The sequence below is a fragment of the Equus quagga genome, chromosome 6 (genome assembly GCF_021613505.1).
Source record: "Equus quagga isolate Etosha38 chromosome 6, UCLA_HA_Equagga_1.0, whole genome shotgun sequence".
Taxonomy (NCBI): Eukaryota; Metazoa; Chordata; class Mammalia; order Perissodactyla; family Equidae; genus Equus; species Equus quagga.
The window spans coordinates 38,750,792-38,775,119 of record NC_060272.1 but is presented as its reverse complement, the minus strand read 5'-3'; the positions used below and the strand labels follow the sequence as shown (position 1 = coordinate 38,775,119).

The window sequence follows — 24,328 nt, the reverse complement described above, 5'->3', positions numbered from 1 at the left end:
CTCTGAAGTCTTCTGTGTCTTTGCTCCACTCCCACACTTTCATTCCCTGCTGGCTATATTCCAGTGATACACGATTTCTCTCCATATTTTGAACATCTCACATTCCTTCAGCTGTAAACCTTCACATTTGAGGGCCCTGCAGTCTAGAACTTACCACCACAATCACCTTCCTACTCCAACAACTTGATAAATTACTATCTAATAATTCTTTAGATTTTGGCTAGAACAACAACAACAACAACAAGAAACAATGTCTCTGTACTGCTTTACTCTTCTAGACTATACCAGGTTTGTTCCCCAAGCATTGTACTCACTGTACTGCCATTCCCTCCTTGTAACATTCATTCTGTGTGTAACTATTTTGTTTACGATGTGTTTTCCCAGATTACCTTGGTAGCTCTTTGAAGTAGGGTCATAATTCATAATGTTCACCATGATGTACAAGTTCTTAACACAGAGCCTGACACAAAATAGATGTGCAAAAAATGCTTGTCGTGATTGAATGCATATATATGTGGATACAAGACGAACACCAGAGGGGAGAATGGTGCTCTTAATTTTCATAATATCTACAGAAAATCTTCAAGGGTCATACCTGTAGTTTATTGATCCTATGAGATATCATCTGAATCCTAGTAATTATGAAGCTGAAGAGGAATTCAATGAAATGTTTACATAGCCCTTTTTAAGGCACGAAATAAATATGTAAATAATTCCAAAAAAACTCACTAAGCACTGTATATTGTATTGTATTATTTTTTAAATTAGTTACTCAAAATAAATTTCCATTTTTTGCTATATTTTTCCTTTTTTTTACATTTTTATTCTTTCTTCATTACCTTTCAAGAAAAGGAAACATAATTTTATGATAAAATCTTAAGGCTTATTTAGAGATAACACAAGGTAATAAGGTATAGAAAATACTCTCTAAGCAGTAAAAGCATAATGCAAATACAAGGGATTACCTTGAAAATATCCTAGCTGCTCTTTAAATCCCTTGAAACATGGGCGTCTATAAGTTTCTGCTTCACCAGGAAACTAGGTTCTCTGAGGTTTGGTATTAAGTGTTAGACTTTTATCTTAAGTTAATTGGATATATTTAATGTCCAATTCCTATAGAGCTAAGGACACAGCAAGAATTCCTAAAGTTTCCTTCAAATAATTTTTTTCTGTTTTATTACTGATTTAATAAGGAATATTTTTTTATTGAAGTAAAATTGGTATATAACATTATATAAGTTTCAGGTGTGCAACATTATAATTCAACATCTGTATACACTACAAAGTCATCACCACCAAAAGTCTAGTTACCATCCATCAACACACAATTGACCCTCTTCACCCATTTTGCCAACCACTTAACCCCCTTCCCCTCTGGTAACCACTATTCTCTGTTCTATCTATGAGTCTGGTTTTTTGTTGTTGTTCTTCTTCATTTTTTTGTTTTTTTCACATTCCACATATGAAATCATACAGTATTTGTCTTCTCCGTCTGACTTAATTCACTTAGCATAATACCCTCAAAGTCTGTCTATATTGTTGCAAATGGCAAGATTTCATTCTTTTTTGTGGCTGGATAGTATTACGCTGTATATACGTATACCACGTCTTCTTTATCCATTCACCTTGGCTATTGTACATAATGCTGTAATGAACATAAGGTTGCATATATCTTTTCAAATTAGTGTTTTTGTATTCTTCTGATAAATATCCAGAAGTAGAATAGCTGGATCATATGATAGTTCTATTCTTAATTTTTTGAGGAATCTCCATATTGTTTTCCATAGTGGCTAAACCAGTTTACATTCCCACCAACAGCATATGAGAGTTCCCTTTTCTCCACATCCTCTCCAACACTTGTTATTTCTTGTCTTTTTGGTAACAGCCATTTTAACAGGTGTGATATCTCATTGTAGTTTTGATTTGTATTTCCCTAATAATGAAGGATGTTGACCATCTTTTCACATGCCTGTGGGCCTTCTTTGGAAAAAATGTCAATGTAGATCCTCTGCCCATTTTTTAAGTGGGTTGTTTGTTTTTCGTTGTTGAGTAGGAATATCTTTTTAAACTCCCTGTCTTATCATACTCTTTTAAGCCTCTACTTCCTGGAGAAGTGTAAAAATAACTAAATCATGGTATTACCCAATTCGAAAATGAAAGAGATTCAGAATCTCTAAGAAAGTTCAATTTTTAAAGAATTTCTTCAATCTCATAAGACTGTTGTGTAAGATTAGAGGAATTTAAATGCTGGCAAATGCTGGCAGTTTAACTCAATAGACTCCATATTCTCATATTATTTTGGGGATAGCAATTTAAAGTCATCAGATTTAAAATTTCAAATTAGTCATATCCTTTGGTTCTTTAATAGTATAGAGATTTTTGTATTAATTTTAATTTTTTGTTTATTGTCCAATTCTAGTCAAAGGCTGACCAGATTCAATTAATCTCCTTCTCCGCCTACTCCTCCTCCTCCTCTTTTCCCTCCTCCTCCCCTCCATCCTTCTTCTTTTAAAGAAAAAATGTTGTCATGTACAGATTTACAAACGGAATTGATCTTGTATGGGCATTCTTTTTGTAGAATAGTGTTCTTTAAAAACAAATGCCACTCACTGACCTTAAAATTTGATAAACACGTATAAAACTACTGTCCATTTATGAAATCTGAGACTTGGATGAATTCATTTATTGAAAGTCATTGGAAATCAGGGTATTTACTTTTATGAGCAAAATCAACCTACTCCAATGTTACAATAAAGTTGAGTGCTTCTGCTACGAAAGATGAGCCTTTTTATCTTGTGTTGCATGTTATTTGGTATTTATTACTTTCATAAGGACAACATAAATAGAGGTTAATAGATTTGTTTTCTTAGCTTGAAAAAAATTCTTTGGCATTTTAGTATAATTTCTGACTATGTTTTGTTCAGATTTTTATCTGAAAGATGTTTTCTGTTTCACCACTTTAAAAAAGAGGTTTTTAAACCACTATCTCTTTTTTTAAAATAAAAAACTTCTGACATGTTCTCTTATGTAATAACATATATTAAAGAAGGAGTGAGGAATGGAGGGAGACAGACAGGGAGAGAAGGAGGGAGGGAGGGAGAGAGATTAATGCCATTTCCCTAGTTCTTAAAGCAAAAAGCTATTTACTCTTTTTAGCTGATATGCTTTCTTTTTATGTTAATACTCTAGTGCTTATTTAATGTGATAATTACTAGAAATCAACATCGTAGTAAACAGCACTTAAACTTTTCACAAAATTAAACTGGCAAAAACTAATAGCCACGAGATATCTTCTTGACAGACAAAAAATGGGAATCTGTGTCGTTCTCCGTTGATTACATAAATTGATTCCCTGGGAATCTGTGTCGTTCTCCGTTGATTACATAAATTGATTCCCTTTTGCTGCTGTCTTGGGTCTCACTTCGCAGTGGTTGAAGTACATTTTGTTGCTTCCTTCTGATTCTTTAATAAAAATTTCCTTTAGTAGAAGTTGAATATGTGACCACACTCTCTTGTTGCCAACTGTATTTTTCACATGTATATTAAATATACTATGGATAATAATATCACTTATTAAACACAAACATATGATAGTTATATTACTTGTCTTTTGTACTTGTGCAAGACACTTAAGGCCCACATAAGAAAGGCTGAAGAGAACAAATATTTATGGAAATTTTTTTTCCACTAGCTATAGAAAAAGTAAGAAGAAAATCTTCAAATGTGTATGTGCAATTTTTAGACAAATCGTGCACTTCCTTTAGAAGCGCAAAATTGATAAACAATTAAATTTGTAAATAACTGCCACAGTTATTACACTCGTTTACAATTGTCTACTTAATTGTCTGACTTCTGTGGGAGATTCTAAACTCCTCAAAAGCAGGAGCTCTCTTGTTCATAAGACTACTTTCAGCAAGCATGTGCCTGGCACACTGCATTTCCTTAGAATTGAAATATATTTCCCAATATATCCAGCAAGTTATTTGGCCTGTATTTTCTCATTAATTGCTTTAAATCACCTTTCCTTTTCATATGAGATCTTGTACATAATGCTCAAGAGACAAAGGATTTTAGGATGAACAAGAAGCAGAATCAGCAATTACAAACTGAAGAGATGTTCTTTCAATTACTCCCTTAGTATTAAATCTTAATAGATGTAAAGTTAATATGAGGTTTGTTTGTGTTATACAGATTACAATATTAAAATCGTGTCATGATGTGATACTGGGTGCCTATTATATACAGATCTAGAATTATATACCTTTGTTGTTATCCATTCCTCCTACAGCATACAGAGTTCCAACTGTAGATTTTCGAGGTTTAGTTCTTGGACTTTGCATTAAAGTTCTTCTTTCTGGCAATAGGTGATATTTCATTGCTTCCAGAATCAGCTTTTGACATTCCAGATCGTTCTTAAATAACGCATGATTTTCTAGGTCAGCCAATATCTGTGAATAATACACAATTACTGTTAATAACGCTTTTTAAAGGAATGAGCAAATGACATCAGTAGTTAAAATTAGAGGCTTAATGGGTCAAGCTTGGTAGCACAGCCGTTAAGTTTGCACATTCTGCTTCGGCAGCCTGGGGTGTGCGGGTTCAGATCCCGGGCACAGACCTGCGGACTGCTTATCAAGCCATGGTGTAACAGGTGTCAGACATATAAAAATAGATGAAGATGGGCAGGGATGTTAGCTCAGGGCCAATCTTCCTCAGCAAAAAAAAAGAGGAGGATTGGCAGCAGATGTTAGCTCAGAGCTAATCTTCCTCAAAAAAAAAAATTAGAGGCTTGATGCTTATGCTGTTACCACTATATTGAGAGTGATGCAGAATGTAATAAGAATTAAACACATTGACAAATGAATATGAGTAAAATTCATGGCTTCCAAGAGAAAAAGAATGGATATTACTTTTGATTCAATATTATTTATTATCATTTTACTACACAGATTATAAAAGAACTTTTAGAGAGAATTTTTTTCCATTACCTTTTTTCTATGAAAGCTGTCTATAAATCAAATAAAGTTGCCTATGTTGACCATAAACATGTCTGGAGAAGGAAATTAAAAATAACTTTCAACAAATTGGGTCATAACAAGCTTATCATAAATATTCATACATTTACTTTAAAATATTCCAGGAATAGTTTAAACCCTTTTCAAATTAAAAAAGAAATTCAATAAAAATGGAAACAATTATCCTCATCACATCTCTTTAAGTACGCAAGCAATTGAAGAGCTGTATATCAGGCGAAGTAATAGTTTCCAGCAGTAAAACTAAGAAATTTTATACCAAATATCCAGCACCCGGGGGAACAATAGAGTGAGACCCGCAGTGTTAGGCGACGTTATGTCTCTCTTTGATACACCAGGTTTTCATCCGCACAAATTCTTCTGTGTACATTTCTTTGAACACATTCAAAGTATCTTTTACTTTCCTCTTTTTCTGTTGCTATTTAGATTCTCTTTTTCCTTGATTCTTTCAGTGTCACCTTCTCTTTCATAACGAATCAGTTTCATTTCGAGTGACTGTTAAATCTGTCACATAGATTTAGAAAATTAGTAAGTAGGAAATTTAACGTTGACTCACCAACTCTTCTTCTACACTGATGAGAAGCTGTACCACGTCTGTACACAAATATTTATTGAGTGAATAAGTTAATATATGATGGCAGCATATAATTAAATGGTTAAAGTTAGTTATAATTTTAACTTTAATTAAGTAAATTTATTTAGCCAATGTAATACATAAACTTCTATTGGAGGTGACAGGAAGAACCTAAAAACGGAAGATACCGTATATGAGATGTGAGAAAGACAACAGGATAGCTCTGAGGCTGAATAAGAAGGGTAATGTATTAGAGATACTAGATGCTTTGGAATATAGAAGAGAAGGTGTTTAATTAAGTTCTTGGCTTTGTTTGCCTTCTTGTACACTAAAACCTTAATTGCCTTCCTACCTACTTTCATTCTGAACACTAAATACGAAAAAAAAAAAAAGGGAACAAAAATCGTATGGAATAAGATAAGAGATCTCCAATGGCATTTTTAAGGGACTACTTTTTCACTCTTTTAGTAAAATTTTTATTTTTAAACACCAAAGAGAATACGTATTTCTAACAAGATCTCAGTGATCTTTATAAGCTGAGGAAAAAGGACACTTTAATATGACTTTCGGTCATCTGTGTGTCAAAATATGTTTTTCCTGCATCTAAGCCTTTTCCTTTCCTTAAAAGAAAAGATAATTAGCCTTTATGGTGGTAAATTGATATATGGCTGAAGTTGGCTTCCATCAATTCTTTTTTCTCTCCTTCTCTCCCTTTTTTTCACCTTTTGGGGGAAACTTTGGGATTAGTTGATCATAAAAAACTCTTCTTTCATTACGAGCACACTCTTCGAATATTTTATCCAGATAAACAGTTCCAGAAAAAAGGGAGAAAAATTTTCAAAAGATATGTGCTTCTTTTCTATATTCTTCTCTGGAAAACCGTAACTCATAATCAAAGAGTTTAACTGGGAGTTTAGATAATGGCTTAGATTTGAGATAAACAGATTCGTCAGTTAGATGTAAATATCTTTAAATTTTCACAACACAGAGGATCATTTCTATTAAAAAGGGTTCATATACTATTCCTGATATTTAGAGGATGCTTTTAACTAGAGTAGATTAGTTTTAGCTTAAAAGTAACTCTATGTCTTCTTCTCAATTTTATCACCATGTAAAAATAATGCTAGCACAATATTTTAATGAATACATGATGGGTTAAATTTCTCCATTTTAAATTTTAAAAAATTTCTACATTCGTATTATGAGTCCAGTAAGTTATAATTAATTTAATAAATAGTTTAGGATTACTGAAATACAAAATGGTTTAAATGAAATTTCATAAGTTATATCTTCTATAAAAGTTTAATCTTGTGAATTCTTGCAATCCTATGTATCAAAAATGACCTATGGTACTGGCTTGCATTATAATTTTTATTTTTTGGACAACTTTAAGACAGTAGACTAATATTACATTGATTAATTATTGATAGTTTTTGTATAACTGTTTAAATTTTTCCCCTCTTTTCTTTCTCCCCAAAGCCCCAGTACATAGTTGTATATCCTAGTTGTTAGTCCTTCTAGTTCTTCTATGTGGGATGCCGCCACAGCATGGCTTGGTGAGCGGTGAGTAGGTCTGTGCCCAGGATCTGAACTGGAGAACCCCAGGCTACATGAATTTAACCATTCGGCCACGAGACCAGCCTCATCTTTTTGATTTTTCAGTAAAAAAGTTGCAGATATTGGCCACTGAAATATTTCTAATAATTCTTCTAATAAATATTTCTAATTTTCCTAGTTCCTTATTTTATATATATATATAAAGTGAACATAGATGAACAGAATGTGCAACGTTTTCAATGTTAGTTTATATGGTAAAATTTGTTAAAATGAAATAAAATGTATGTTCTTGAAAAAAATGTTACACAGGTCTTGTTTTCCTTTTTTTGGTTTCCTTGAGTCTGAAAATCAAAACTTGGTTATTCAAGTTATTAACACAAAAGACTACAGAAAAATAAGAATATGCATACAAAGTAAGATATTGTTCATTTGTTTCTTAAGGGAAATATTGTAGTTCATACAATTTGATACCACAACATGTACATTGATGATAAACGAAGCTAAAAACAATTTTATCATCTATTTGAATAGCTAAATATTTATATAATCCTACACACACACATATGCAAAGATATGTAAAGATCACTTCAAAATTTTTATAAATAATAAATAATTATAAAAGAAAATTTGAGGAATTCTGTAAAAATGCAGTGTCAGAGGACAACCAACTTCAAGTACCTAGGTTTGTAGTACTTTTAAGTAATAATTTTTAAAAGGAAATGAATTGCTCTTTTCGTAAGCAAACAAAATCAAATGCATGGATTTATTTGTGCTGCCCAACCTACTCTTATTACACAAAGGGCATACAACTCTAATTTTATAGTAAAAGTCTGGAGATATTTACATTATAAAATTTACGTTATAGATAACCTTAAAATATCACAAAGTAATGCTATTAAAAAATTGTTACAGCAATATATTCCTATAATGTTAGTGGCTAGAAATAAGAAAATATCTGGATTGTAAGCTATTTCTTAAGCAAGAGTAATACTGAATGAATGAAGACAAAATTTGAAAGGCAAGGTAACTAACAGAATCTGTACAAAGCATAGCAAACACACCTATACTTTTCATCTTCTCCAGTAGTCCATTGGAAAGTGCAATGCAATATTGAACAAACATTTAAAGAAGGATAAATTTAAACTTACTATGGACTAAAGAAAGTATTAACTCTTTTAACACTATATCTTTGGGCTATCAAGTTTATGAAATTCTCACATTCATAACAGTGTGACAAAATTTCATATACTTCATACTATTTCACAGTATTTCAAACTTTTGTTTTGCTACTGGGTGTTATGCTAAAAACATCAACTCACAGAATTTGAATCTATAAAACAAAATTGATTCCTCTTAGAAGGGACAGTCCTTAGAGAGTAAGTGACAGTCTCATACACCGTCTTTCAAGTTTTCTGCTGACAAAATGAATAAGATGCAGGATAAAATTTTATCATATGCATATTCAGTAAGCTGCAGGAATAAATAACTTTCTACTTCAATGTCTTATAAATCGGTCTGATACAAATAAAAAATTTCCAGGTATATATATTAAGCAGTTTCTAGGACATTTCACAGAGAAACAATGATTTATTTATTTTTCTTTTGAGGAAGATTAGCCCTGAGCTAACATTTGCTGCCAATCCTCCTCTTTTTTGCTGAGGAAGACTGGTGCTGAGCTAACATCTGTGCCGATCCTCCTTTACTTTCTACGTGGGACGCCTACCACAGCATTGCTTACGAAGCCGTGCCATGTCTGTGCCCGGGACTGAACCGGAGAACTGGGCCTCCTAAGTGGAACATGCGCACTTAACTGCTGCGCCACTGGGTCGGCCCCCAGGAAACAATGATTTAATGGTCACCCTAAGTGCTAAATAAAGCATGAGGCTGTTTAATAGAGTCAGGTGATGGTGGAGGGAGAGAGTTCAGTTATCACGGGACTTTGCAGCAACATAATAAATGGTAAGTTTGTAGGTAGGACTGTCCTACCTTGCAAGGGAAAACCTAAACTGCCTTTTGCCTGGAGAGGTCTTCTGTCTATTTCCTCCCTTTCAGATAGATTTTCAAAGACATAGAGAGAGGAAAATGGACAATTATGCTGAAAACTTGGCAACATAAGTCAGTTGGTTCACTCAAGCTCACAGCAATTCATCAGTTATTATTTGAGTATCTGCTGTGCCTGGAACAGCCTAAGCTTGCACAAGAGGAATAGCTCAACCACAGCCAGAATGTCAATCAGAAGCCTGAAAGAAACTCATTGATACGAGTAGATAGATCCTCATATTACACTTAAAATCCCATTAACATCAGTTGAAAAGAATTTTGGCAAAAGTTAAAATCCTGAAATTTTAAGAGACTGAAATATCTTTTCCTATTTTCTACTGGCATAATTGCTATTCTGGCTAAACTGCTTAAGGTTGTTATTTATATTTTTAAGTAAATGAGAAAAGTAGATACAGTAGAGCTTTCTATGATCTCTTCCTATGCTATCATTTCAAAAGGAAAACATGAATTCCTGACATGCTACAGCTTACATTAGATACATCTGAACGATTCCTGCTCAAGTATTTGAAGAAACGAGAAGAAAGCATCTACGAAGTAAGGAGCAGGTCCATTAATTTTATTCTGAATACAGAAATATTTGACTGCTTTAAGATGAAAAATAATTGCCTAAGCTGAGAGTACCAATAGAGAAGAATAATGACATAATCAAAATGAATAAAACTCATAAAAATTAATTGAAATGATAGCTCTTATTAATGACAAGTGACATGGGTTTTATGCTGCTATAATTTATGATTAACTTTTACTTATTTAACATGGGTTTGCTGTTCCATAGGTAGTTTGAAAGCCCAAAATTTCTAAAACTGAAGTAAGTGAGCCTGTGCCCTGCCTGAACATCGCCTTCATCCTCAAAATTTCATTGCCTCCTAAGCGGGCTCTGAAACTTGCATGCATGTGTGCATTCATTAATCCATTTATTTAGCAAATATTTTGTCAGCACCTATTTTGTGCCAGGTGCTATAATAGGTCCTGGATACCTCAGCAGTTCTCATTACTATTCTACTCAAGCCCACCCTCCCCACCACCCCTTAGAATGCCTTTGTTAATTTATTCATGTCCAGCTATATTCAAAACCATGCATTAGTTTCTTTATTGTTTGCAAAACATTATCATCCTCAGACTAGCATGCCAAAAATCAGTTACTACAGCTCCATTTTAGCTATTCAGTCACTTTCCGCAATACCCTCTGCATATTTTCCTGTATTTCATATTTTAGCTTTTCAGATCTCTTTCCTCTCATCTAAATAGATCATGCCTTTAGAAAAAAAAGTAATATTGGTAATGACTTTTTTCTACAGGGCTTCTATTGAAATATAACTCAATTTTCAGAGTTCGCTTGAAGTTCTATTACTTCCATGAGGACTTAGCTAATTGCTCAAGCCACAGTCGACACAGTTTGTTTTTATCTGTCATATCAGACTTTAGTTGGTTGTCATGTGTGCAGTCACTTAAGAACTTCATATGCACGCTAAGTCGTCAACTTGTAGGAAGTCGGGAAAAATGCCTTGAACTTCTTGTTGGGTACCACTAACATGGTGATAGACTCCTGGAATTACTCAATAACTATTTAAGTGGTTGATTGTTTACTATGATTAAAGTATCTATTAATTTATTTTATATAATGTATTCAGTATTGAAGATTGAAAATATATAACACATAGGCAGAAATATATTCAATATCAATCTCAAATTATATGCATAAATTAATCATCTTTATAAAGATTTATGTTCTTTCAGAAACGTCTTTGCTTAAAAACTGACAAAATATCTATATTTCTAAACGATTTATCCTGGACTCAGCTGATGGCATGCTTATTCCCAGTCATAGCCAACAGCAAAATTCCATTATACAAGTAATTGCTGCTCTTGGACACTGCTATAAGGTGATTTGGCTCTTAACTAAGAAGCTCTAAGCTTGGCTGTTCCACTGACAATTCAAACTCACACGTTCAAATCTGAACTTATTCTTTCTTATTACCATTCTCCCTCCTGTATTGACTTACGCCTTCGATTTTTTATTGATAGTTGGGATATTTACTTACCTATACTTCTATTTCAAGCTACTTCTATTTAATCTGATTCAAAGTATTTTGGAAAGTATGGTATATGAATAAATAAGTATTCCTAAAATGTGCCTTCATTTCTGAGATTCCTCAATAATTCAATCACCCTTTAATCCATTGATAATCTATTTAGCAGAGTTTATCTACTCAGTCAAGCCCACATCCAAAGAATTATCAAATATTCTTTAAATATAATATTGCCTAAGACCCTTCCATTCTTCTATTCCCTTTTCTTTCCAAAGTTACTTCACTGGTTGATATTCTTTTTTTCTTTTTCTTTTTTTTTTTTGCTGAGGAAGATTTGCCCTGAGCTAACATCTGTGCCAATCTTCCTCTATTTTTTCGTATGTGGGCACCTCCACAGTGTGGCTGGTGAGTGGAATAGGTCTGCACTTGAGATCGGAACCTGTGAACTGGGCCACCAAAGTGGAACACATGGCTCTTTAACTACTCAGCCACAGGGTTGGCCCACTGGTTGATATTCACTTTTTCCTGAATTTTTGAGAAAGATCTGTAATTTGAATTCTTGTGTGTGGTACAAGCAATCATATGCAGAATTCAAACTACTCCCACATGGTGTCATAAAGCATATATTGTCCTCATTTACTGTCCTGCTGTCTTGTGTTAATTCCTTGCATTATAATTGAAAGTGGTTCCTGGTATATCTTAAAACACTTCAGGCTCATTTCTCACTGTACCTCCAGACCAACCTTCTACTTTGACAAGGCTGTTTTATTTACTCTTCCCCACGTGAACAATTTCTTCATTGTATCTTTAATGTGATTTTTAAATCTTTGAACTATTTGACTCTTAGCTGAGTATACTTGTTTTACTCTGCGCTTTCAACGAATTTTTAAATGTTATCTCTCTTTTCATATACAAATCAGTATCTTTAGGACTTAGACTTGATCTATCATTTCCTTAATTCGTGATTTAGTACTGTATTGCTTGCACTTAATAGTTACCAATGGAAAAATGTACTGTTTTTACTTGCTTTTATGGTTTTATATGTAGCTATCTTAGTCCCAAATACTAATTGTATTCATTTGAATTTTAAAGGTGAAACCTGGAGGAGTATATCTTTATAAATTCTGTTATTTGTAATCTTATTTTGTAAGAGGATAATTGGAAAAGAACATGTTCAAGTGTGCGCAGATTTATCATTAGAAACCATTATTTGTGTCTATGCTTCCTTTAGCTCTTTCACAGAAACATTTCTGATTGGGAAGCACCGATCATAGTTATTGGTGAGCCATCTTTGCCGACTGAGGGAGGACTGAACACAGACTCAAACTGAAAAGAATGTCAATCGCACATTTGTGCTCTTTGAGGACACTGTGAGATTTATGAACAGAGATTTCTTAATCTGTAGCGCTGGATTAATTGAAGGCCTTCTTAACCTTCGAGATGCATGCCATAATAACTTTCAACACATTAAATACGTATTGGGCTATGACTGTGTTATAGCCTGCATAAGAGAGATGCCTAAGAACCAGTATTTATCTTCAGAGATATTATACCTGAGAACATTATCATGGTGGTTCATAAATCCTTTTTGACACATTAATAAAATTTACCTTTTTAGAATAAAATTATTAATAGATATTTGTATTTGCTTTGTCACTTCCTTTTTCTAAACTCTCCCTTCCTTTTTAAAGATGTCTAACATGCTCTTATGTGCCTAGTCTCTATTATACACCTGCCCTGGCATGGACAATCTCCCAAGCTATAATTTTCACTAATTTTCTGGATCACTTTTCTTGCAGGACTCATGTATCTGCTAGTCGCCAAGACTAAGAAAATCAATTTCCTAATGGAAAATAAAAATCTTACAACATTTAATTATTACTAGTTGAATAGTTTTTCTAATATTTTCTAGGAATAATTGTATTTCAATAATAGGTATTATTGCCTTAAATTGATGAACTGTATTATAGCCAAACAGGGTACTCAAATCATAACCTGAATTCAAACCATCTTGTGATAAGTAAAATGCTCCTGAAACAATAAAATATAATTGTGACATTCAGTGTTATCCTGCACTTATGTAAGTTTTTCTTACAGCAAGAAATTTCTCTGTAAGAAATTTCTCTTACTTACTGTAAGAAATTTCTCTGAGTTAAGAGGTAACTCAACGCCCACAGACTAACCAGAGCTAACAAGCGCAGTGTGCCAAGTGTCAGGGTTATTCTTGAGGATGCCTTCTTTGAGAGGGATATGTCTGTAGGTGGCCTACACACTATATGCAGAAGAGGTAACTATCTTAAGCATGTGAAGAGCATCTGCTGCTACAAGAAAGACTGAGAATTCTTCCTCTGCTTCTTTCATATTTTATCTCAGAGAAGTTAATTCTGATGGTAAGAAGCAAATGATGCTCCTGGACGTTCTTTGATACAAATCTACAGGAAAGCAATTGAAGAAACTACGTTCCTTTACTATTTGAAAAATTGGGTTCTCCAATTTTGATAATAATGTGGACCTACTATTAAATTTTGTTTTGCTTTAGCCCTATCTCAGTTATCTTTAAATAAAAACCTTTTAATTTCTCTCACACTAATTATAAGGTATCAGTCAGTATTTCACTTCCCTCATTTCACTAAGAGAAGATGGAGAAAGAATTTTAATCACTGCATATTTTCAGATTTCCAGCTTTCTTTAGATTTACCCTGATCAAAGCCCAACATACCTCTTTTGATCATCATCAGTGAAATAAGTTCCTGTGAAAACATCAAGGTGGATGCATCTTGCAAGTCAATAAGGGATTAAAATAATTCTCCCAAGTAAAACTAATTCCACTGGGCATACACTCTGTCTGTAGAGTTTCTAAAGTTTGGGTATGAAATGAGTTGTTCAAACATCTTGACTGAACAAAATTCAGGGATAAGGGAAAATATAAGCTTATTAATCTTAATAGTAAAGGCACTAAAATAATTGGAATGTGTCAAATCCTATGCCAGACATTTTGGGGTATGCAAAAAGTAATGTATCAGTTTTTAACTTAAATTATTTATAATAGAATTTATGTTATAATGGAATAACCTATAATGTAAAGTAATTTATAATATAATGGAGCATATGGTTATTATTTTCTAATACTTGTAGTTAAGCAGAAGTATGTTAAGCTGGGTTGAGAAGCCTGATATATCTTTATCCAACAGCCCAGTTTTTAGTTGGCTTTTTCAAAATAGGAGTAATTAAACTTTCCACTCTTCTGTTCTTTAGATATAACCGTTCTGGTCTTGCATAACAGTTGAAAGTCATTGGATGAAGCTACATTAATCAATTTAATGTGTATATACATGCTGGAAGATAATTGTTTAAAATGGTATTCACCAGATCCAGCAATTCCACTTGGGAGTATTTACCTGAAGAAAATGAAAACACGAGCTCAAAAAGATATCTGCACCCCATGTTCATTGCAACATTATTTACAATAGCCAAGACATGAAAACAACTAAATGTTCACCAATGGATGAACAGATACAGGAAAAGGTGGTGTGTGTGTGTGTGTATATATATACACACACACACACACACACATATATATATATATATATATATGCACACACACAAGATTATTTTTCAGCCTTAAAAAAGAAGGCAATCCTGTCATTTGTGACAACATGGATGACCTTGAGGGCATTATGCTAAGTGAAATAAGTCAGACAGAGAAAGACAAATACCATATGATCTCACTTGCATGTGGACTTAAAAAAAAAAAATGAACTCATAGATACAGAGAACAGATTGGTGGCTACCAGAGGCGAGGGGTGTGGGGAGGTGGGCAAAATTGGTGAAGGTAGTCAAAAGGTACACACATCCAATTATGAAATAAATAAGTCTTGGGGATGTACAGCATGGTGACTATAGTTAGTAATACTCTATTGTATAATTGAAAGCTGAGAGTCCATCAGGACCCAGAGCACATTGTGTGGGAGAGAAGCATCTCTACCATTGTGTAGACATATAAGCATCCTCCTTCAACAGACACCATCTTAGGAAAGATGAAGATTGGGATGCAATCCCTTGAGAGGGAAGAGCCAGCCCCAACAGGGACTTTGAACTTCCAGTTTACTGAATAGTTACCTGAAAGTCATAGTTGTGAACCATATAATTTTTTCTAATTTTCAAATTTTTCTAACTCAAGTATAAATTATTCCATTATCGGGAAGAGAAGCTTAGAAACAAGATGATATCAGTTATAAAAATTAAATGACTTTTCTCTTTGTAGAAATATGAATTAAAATACTTACTTCTTACATGCAGGAGAGTGCATTTAATTAACTGGTGCAGTAGACATTTATCATGTTCATACTGTTTTAGAGGTACTGTCTTAGGAACATAAACATAAATAGAATTCTTTTCTGAATTTCAAGGCCTCATCATTTACTAAGAAAAAGAGGTATAACTGTAAGAATAGAAGTAAAACAGTTTGACTATTAGAATAGATGATTATTACCATATGATCCAGCTATCCCACTGCTGGGTAATTATCCAAAGAACTTGAAAATGCAAAGACATAAAGATACATGCACCCCTATGTTTATTGCAACATTATACACAACAGCCAAGACTTGGAAGCAACCTAGGTGCCCATCAAGGGACGAATGGATAAAGAAGATGTGGTGTATATACACAATGGAATACTACTCAGCCATAAGAAACGATGAAATCTGGCCATTTGTGACAACATGCATGGACCTTGAGGGTATTATGCTGAGTGAAATAAGTCAGAGGGAGAAAGTCAAATACAGTATGATCTCACTCATAAGTAGAAGATAGAAACAACGACAAACAAACACATAGCGATGGAGATTGGATTCGTGGTTACCATAGGGGAAGAGGGGGAGGGCAAAAGGGGTGATTAGGCTCCCTTGTGAGGAGATGGAGTATAATTAGTTTTTGGGTGGTGAACATGATGTAATCTACACAGAATTCAAAATATATTACGATGTACATCTGAAAGCTATATATTGTTATAATCCAATGTTACTGCAATTAAAAAAATAAAAAATTTAAAAAAAGCAAGAATAGATGACTATTAATAGAGATATGGGCAAAGTGTTCTAGAAACAGGAGGATGTGCTTAACTGGTTGTTATGTGGTAAAGAAATGCTTACAACTGAGGGTCTTCCTTAAACTGCATCAATAAGGATAAATACCTGTTTGCCAGGCATGGAAAAGAGTAAAGGATATTTGAAGAAGAAAGATCTTAGGTTCAGAGGAATGCGAGGAAATTAAGTAGAATTCAAAGTAATGATATTTATTCAAAATACACCTTGTTTAGTGAGATTCTATTCTTAATAAAACCTCTGTCTCTCTGTCTTTCTCTCTCATCTCCGTGTCTCTTTCTCTTTCTATTTCTCTCTCATCTCCATTCATCTAACAATTCATCCATCCATTCAAATTTCCATCCTTATATATGAAATCATATAAACATAAAACCCTAATGTCCTTATCGAGTCCTCTTTTCTCTCATGCAAAACCTCAAATCCATTGGCTAATACTTGCAGTTTGACCTTCAAAATATGTCAAGGATATCTTTACTATGACAACCCTGGGATAAGCTAACATCATCATTACCTGGAGTGTTGTAATACCTCTTAACTACTATATCTGCTTCCAGCCTTTCCAATCAGTGCTGGCTATTTTTCGTTTGCTTCTCCATTATTCATTTTGCACAATCCTCTGTCCTGTTCAGTTTCTTGTGAGACTGAACCTTCTGGAACTGCATCACCTGGCTCCCTTGCTGACTTGCTTTTAGCAGGGTCCAGCCAATGGAATTTATAACCAGAAAGTCAGAGAGTGGAAGTGAAGATAAGAATATTTCTTCCCTACTCCCTGCATAATGTGGTTGTAGTGGTGTCTCTTTATGACTACAGCTCAAGTAGAGCCTTTCTGCCCTTGCTCCAGTCTTTCTGGACTGTATAAGCTTTCCTCCATTGTACCCTCAGTTCAGAGTCTCTGAGTCGTCAACACTCCTTGTTCATTTCCTTAACAGTGGCCACACCTATGTAAGTAATACCTTTATTAACATCTCTTCGGATTAATCATTTTTGGTGAATTTTGTCTCCAGCTAGAATCTTAGCTATTGCACTACCTTATAGTTTATTTATCACACATTAGCTAGAAAAATCCTTTTAAGATACAGTTATTCTCTACTTTTGAATATAGTTGAATATTTCCATAATAAAAAATAAGAAAAAAATCTTATAAGTTATGTCTCTTCTCTGCTCAAAATCTTCCAGTGACTTCCTATATCAATTGGAATAGAAGCTAAAGTCCCTGTGACCATCTCTAAGCCCTATATTATCTACTTCCTGATCACTTCTCACCTTATCTTCCACACCTCTGCTACCTTGTCCAAAGAACTCTAGTTACCTTGGTGTCTTTGTTGTTCCTCAAACATGCCACGTACGTCTCTTCTCAGAGTGTTTGCATTTGCATTCTCCTGGAACACTCTTTTGCCTGATATCCATTTCGTTTTCCCCTCATATCCTTTACGTCTCTTCTGAAAGTCACTACTTCATAGAGGCCTTTCCTGGTCAGCCGACCTAAAAGCCCAATCACTCTCTTATTTTGTCCCATTTACTTTAATTCATAACTCTTTCTACCATCTGAATCACAATGACTGCATGGTTTGCTTGATATCTGTTACCACCCATCCACCCTGTCCTCCCCTTCCTGCTAACATATAAGCTACATTACAGTAGGGACCAGTCTGTTTGATTCAATGTTAAACACACAGGACATACTCCTGCCACATAGGTAGTGCTTAGAACGTCTTTGTGAAATGAGTGAGTGAATGAATGAATGAAGAGATTTCTGAAATGATTTTCACCAAATGATTGATTCTGGTATTTTATTAATGATAGCATTTTGGATTTTCATTGTTTTCCTTGTGTATCTAAGATTGATTTGCATTTTAACCAATATAATGTACCCATGAAATTAATATAGATTTCAAGTTGAAAATATCTATCTGAAAATATTTATATGAAGCTTAATATATAGGCTCATGTAATGACTTTATACAATAAGAATAGGTATCAGAAGAATCAGGGATGAAGACACTGATTATGGATTTTTACATCTGGATAGAATATTAATAGTCAGTGGAAGAGATGAAAAGACAGAAAGAATTTGAATAGAGGAAAACAATGAACCACAGTCTCAACCTTAGTGAACACCTACGATTATGAGAAGGGCAATAGAGAACAAAAATGTGAGGGAGACCAAGACTTAGAGAGAAATATGTATGTATGTCATATAGGGCTCAAACAGAAGGAAAAAAAGTATTAAAGAGGGGAGGTCTATAATACCAAATGTAGCAGAAAGACTAAGGAAAAAAATAATTTGAGCAATTCCATTTGGATACTAGGAAATCTCCATGAACCTTTGAGGACACTGATCAACCACATTGGGTGGTTTTAAAGAATGTTTGATGAAAAATGGGGACAACTGGCATTATCCTCCTATATGAGAAATTTGGAAACAGCCTTATGAAACTTTTGTCCTTTTCTTCCAAATAAAATGTATTTGATATTCATAAATAATTATAAAATTATATGTTAATACATGCTACAAAAACTTTGCATCTACCTATCTATTTATCTATTAATCAATCACCTATCTTTTGATCTAACTAGCTTTCAGGTTTCTATGTTGTTGAATTATCATACACAAGAAATAATATCTGAGAAGGGAGAAGCTTAATAAATCTATCTAAAAGTGATGCTTTTATAGTTTAGTACCCTCAGAAATTTTTAAGAAATAATAAAAACAGCAATCAATTAGATATTCAACAGAGATTCTTAGATAAATTTAACCAGATAAAAGAGCAGGTAAATGCCAACAAACCATCCACATATCAGTAGAATGTGTCTTGTGTCAGAAAAATCTAGTTTCAATTTCAAGTAAGCTCATGCTAAGTGATCGTTAGCACATTGTAAGTGAAAAAGCAAAGATTAATCCTCGGAACAATAGCAGAAATAACAACAGAAAAGTTCAATTTAATCTGAAGGCTTAACCAGTCCCTACTTAGCATACTACCATCCCTGATTCATTCACTCATTACTCATTCACTCAACTATTTGGTTGAGATCAGAAATAATCCATTCATTGGTTTCAAGTTATTTGGTACATTTATATGTGAGATATAAGTTTTGACTTAAATTAATGAGAGGTTCAGCCACCAATAGTAGTCACAAGTATGACCCAAAGTGTTTATCAAGAAACATATGGTGTCTATTAATATTCAGTACTACACTAGGAATCACTGAGGATATGCAGCGGTAGAAGATATAGTTTCTATGTGAAGGATTTGAAAAATCTCCCTGGACAAAAATGCATTTTTAGAACAAACAAGCAGAAAACAAACATATAAGAACATATCAAGTTTCATTTTATCTAACACAGGCCATTGATTAAATTTTTAAGATCAGCATTCTCCAAAAAAAGGGAGCGTTAGTGACACTAATATTTTGTCTTCTTTCAAAAACAAATGAACAAATTTACCTGCATATCTATGGATAACATGGCATAAAATTTTAGCACAGACTTAAAAATGAATAAATTTAATGGAATGTTTATAGATTCAGGAGTCCAAAGTTACAGATATAAGTCCTGACTGTGACTCTTTCAAGCTTTATGAAAATAAGCAAGTCAGTCAAATTCATGAAATTTCATCCTTTATATATAGCTATAAAAGACATTGACAAGCAATTGTTTTAAAAAATTTTTCACATTGAAAGAGACAGTTAGTTATTAGTTGCCCAATGTGTACCAGACATTGGAGATAAGATCTTGAGGAATATACGATTTACTGGGCTAAGTAGACACATAACCGTAAATAAGCTAAATAAAATATTACCAGCACTGGGAATGGAGAGTTAACAGGGTGCAATGGGGACACCAAGGGGGAACATCCCTCTCTGAAAATGAGTAGAAGTGATCAAGGAAGTTCCTCTTGGAAAAATCAATACGGAGTTGAGTTTTTAACGGTGAACCAGATAGTTAATTAAGCGTGCTCATGTCTGAGTACAAGGTTCAGGATTTGGAAGTAAAAAGAGAAAGGTTTGCCACGTGCTCAAGCAGGAGAAAATTTTTAAAAGACAGTGTTATGTTCTACAAGTAGATTAATAACTATAGGAAAGAAGGTTGTAACAAAGAATAATATGTACAATGCTAAGGATATGGTACGGTGCATCAATATATGAGGTGTACCGTTGAACATTATAATTAAATTTGTGTTTTAAAAAATTCACTCTGGAGGCATTGTGAAAAATGGGTACAGGTGGGGAAAGATGTCCCTGGAGTAAGGCAATTATCATGGAGTTCACTGCAACAAAGGAAAAGGCCTAATGCAAAAATAATAATAACATACACAGAAAGAGGAGATTTAGGACATTTTAAAAAATTACACTTACAAAACAAAGCTTGGTGACACATGAAGTAAGAAGACAGCTGTTGAGAAGGACATTATTTAAAGAGAAAACACATCAGCTTCGTTTCTGGGCATAGGATCAGGAGAAAATGCCATTTTATTCTCTTAAAAAACTGACCAAAGTGATGAAATGGATATTTACCATTTAAATAGATCTTTACTTTACATTTCAGGCATAACCTGTTTATCTGCCCAATTTTATACAATTTTAGCATATACTGAGAATAATGAAAATTAGCATGAATGTATATTAGCATGAGGTGAAATCTATTGGTCAGGATAAAATTCCACCTTTTATTTTTATTTTATAATAGATGAATATTATGAGTAACTATTCACTGAAACCAGATTCTGGTGTTCATTGTGATTAAATGCTCATCATTCCCTAAATTCTTACCATATATTTGCCATCTCTTATTCTCAGCCTTTTTTTGAAAAGAGTACAGCACTTATGCTGACTTGTAGCAAATTGGGAAGTTGTTTAATGATTTGGAAAATCCCCACAGTTGACTGAATCGAGAATAACACGCTCATTATTATTTATGACTCTATTTCCAGGTCTTTATAGGTCAGCTTATTGAATTCACTGAATATGCTGCTTTTCCAGTTCAGCAAAGCCAATTTCACAGGCTACTTTGTGGTAGATAGTCTCATAGAAGGGGCAGAAAGCCAACTTCTTTAAATACAAACACACCTAGAACAGCTTTAATTTAGGATAGTTTACTCTAAATGAAAATCCATTGTTTATTAACCTTTACCATTAGGAATTCCAAAATATTTAAAAATAGAATCACCCAGAAGAGTGCTTCCCTAGTGGGTTCTGTAGAGCATTCCTTTCATTGCTTGAAATGTGTTCTCCAGAAAAGCTAGGAATTCCATAAGTTAGAAGTAAGTGAGTTTCTTTCTTTCTTTCTTTGTTTTTCTGGTCAGGAAGATTGGCCCGGAGCTAACATCTGTGCTGATCTTCCTCTGTTTTGCATGTGGGTCGCAGCCACAGCATGGCTTGATGTGTGGTGTAAGTCTGGTCCTGATATCCAAACCTGCGAACCCTGGGCAACTGAAGTAGTATGTGAATTTAACCACTACGCCATCAAGACAGCCCCATTAAGTGAGTTTCTTTATCTGGAGATTTGACAGACTTTATTGTGACAATCTCTATTATGAAATTTCAAAAGGGGGATATATAGCGTAATGAGTTTCTCGGTTTATAAACTTTTTTTTTTAACACTTTTGTGATGAATACCATCAAATAAAGTCTGTCTAGGGACAAAGTGTTGGGAAATGGTAATCTAGAACAAATCATTGAAAGTATTTCAGAGACCAAATGTAGAGATAAAAAGAAGGCTTAAGAATACAAGACACAGCAGGTATTACTAAATAATTTATAATCTCTGCATCAACATTTATCACTTTATCCTGTGGGAAATATGGGATATTTTGGTTTTAAAAATCACATATTTAATCCTGATACACATGTTTAATGTGTATTTAATCTGCCCCAGTATTGAATCATATATAACTCTAAGCTGCCTGAAGAGAAAAAAGACAGAGGTAAACCATAGAATTGTGAGGGATTTGAATTTTGCAGAAACACCACAATAGGAACATCATTTTATCAAAACCTAGGTGGAAATAAAAAACAAATCATTAAAGGTCTCCTTAAGATAGTTTACAAAACATTTTTTATGTGAAATAATATTTAAAATATTTTGAGTCAATAACATACACCTTTAAATATGGATTTACTGGCCATGGATCCTACAGTACAATGCATGCCAATTTTAAAATAAATCATGAAAATATTACCTTTTAATCTATATTCTCCCTTGTTTTTACTTTCTGCTTGTCGCTGATTAACTCTCCCCCATGCACAATCCTGATTGGTTTGTTATTGCACCTCCTCATCGCATCAGGCAAAGAAGAAACACATACGTAGCCATGTGTTTTAAACTACACCAGAAAAGAGTTTGGTGATAGAATGTGATTTATATACTATTTATTTTTAAAAGCTATTTTTTAGTCAGTTGATATATTTATTTGTTAAATGTTCTTCAGAAAAATAAATATTTTGCTTTAAAATTAATAATCAACTTTGATTCTGTAAACATCTATTTATTAAATAATTATTCCATACCAAGTAAAAATACATTTTCTTTAGTGAAAGAACGAGTCCTTAGAAGTATACCTGAAATATTTCAGAGTTTTACAATAGCACTTTTAGATTATAATTCTGTAATTCATTTATTGTCAAAGAAATAAAGAGCATGTGTAACCATGATAAAAAAAAAAAACTGATAGTGGGCTGGCCCTGGTGACCTAGTGCTTAAGTTCTGCACACTCCACTTTGGTGGTCTGGATTCAGTTCCCAGGCATGGACCTACACTGCTCTGTTAGCAGCTGTGCTGTGCTGGCAGCACATATACTAAAAAATAGAGCACAATTGGCAGCGGATATTAGCTCAGGCTGAATCTTCTTCAGCAAAGAAAAAAAGAAGACCTACCAAACTGATAGTGTTTTGATGATCAAAATTTAAATGCATTTTTGAAAAGAATTATTAAATATTTTGCACGTAGTATTTTGTTTAATCTTTTTTCTACAATATTTGACTTTGGATAAATTAACTAAGTCTCCATTTCCTCATGTGTAAACTAAATATCCATTCAACAATAGGTATATAGTGAAACATTTAACAAGATAACGTGTAAAGAATTTAGCATTATATCAGCATATTGTACTGCTAAATAAATCATAAAATAGACATCATGACTATTGAAAACGTTAATAAATATAGACATACACAGATATGTATTTTAAATGTACAACTGGTAGTTGAAAAATATAAACACTGAGATATTCATCTTCATCAATGATGCAATAAAAATACATTTAAAGACAGTAAAGAGAAATAGAAGATGTGGATATATATTTATTAAAATGATGATAATAAATGTTGAGAAACAGTAAGTGACAATTATCTGATTATAAATTTCAAAGGAAACATTCATAGATAACTAAATTTTACTAAGTTGTTCAGGAAAAATTTTCCTTTGAATTACAACAAAATTGGACTTTGTGGTTTAAATTATCTAGCTTTCCATTTGAGATGAAACCTGGAAAACTGAGCTGTTCAGTGGCTGTGTTGTCCTCTCTGTTTAAGGTGTCGTGATGACCCTTTATACATCAACATGTGCTAAATACTAAGACATAAGGGTCAAAAGATAATTTTTTTGTTTGAAAGCTTGTCCTCAGAGGTGGAAAAAAATTCTTGAGAGTTAAGATTCCAAAATTCCATTTTACATGTATCAATGAGTTATTAAATCAAAAATGTTTCCTAAGATAGCCTGCTTTAGATCTCAGAGCCTCAATTTCTAGCCTGCAAGATATTAGGGGGTTGGTTTTGAAGGTCTTTTCTGCAATAAAAATCTGTGAAAGTAAGGTAGATACACATTTTAGTATGACATTATGTTATCATTCACATATTTTCCCTGGCAATTATAGAAAAATAAATTCTAAGCTGATCTGAATTGGCCTGATAAGGAAGCTAACAGTGGGTAAAGATACGCAGTAAACATAACTCCAAACTAACAAGGGTCAA

The 24,328-nt window shown here is 33.5% G+C and overlaps 1 protein-coding gene across 1 annotated transcript in view; it reads right to left on the bottom strand.

Moving 5' to 3' along the window:
- The window catches only part of KLHL1 (kelch like family member 1), a 333,377-nt gene that overhangs the window by 87,337 nt on the left and 221,712 nt on the right, over nucleotides 1-24,328 (bottom strand). Inside the window, exon 6 of the mRNA XM_046665048.1 lies at nucleotides 4,262-4,448. Coding sequence (XP_046521004.1) covers nucleotides 4,262-4,448 — 187 coding nt within the window. The remainder of the gene's footprint in view (nucleotides 1-4,261; nucleotides 4,449-24,328) is intronic.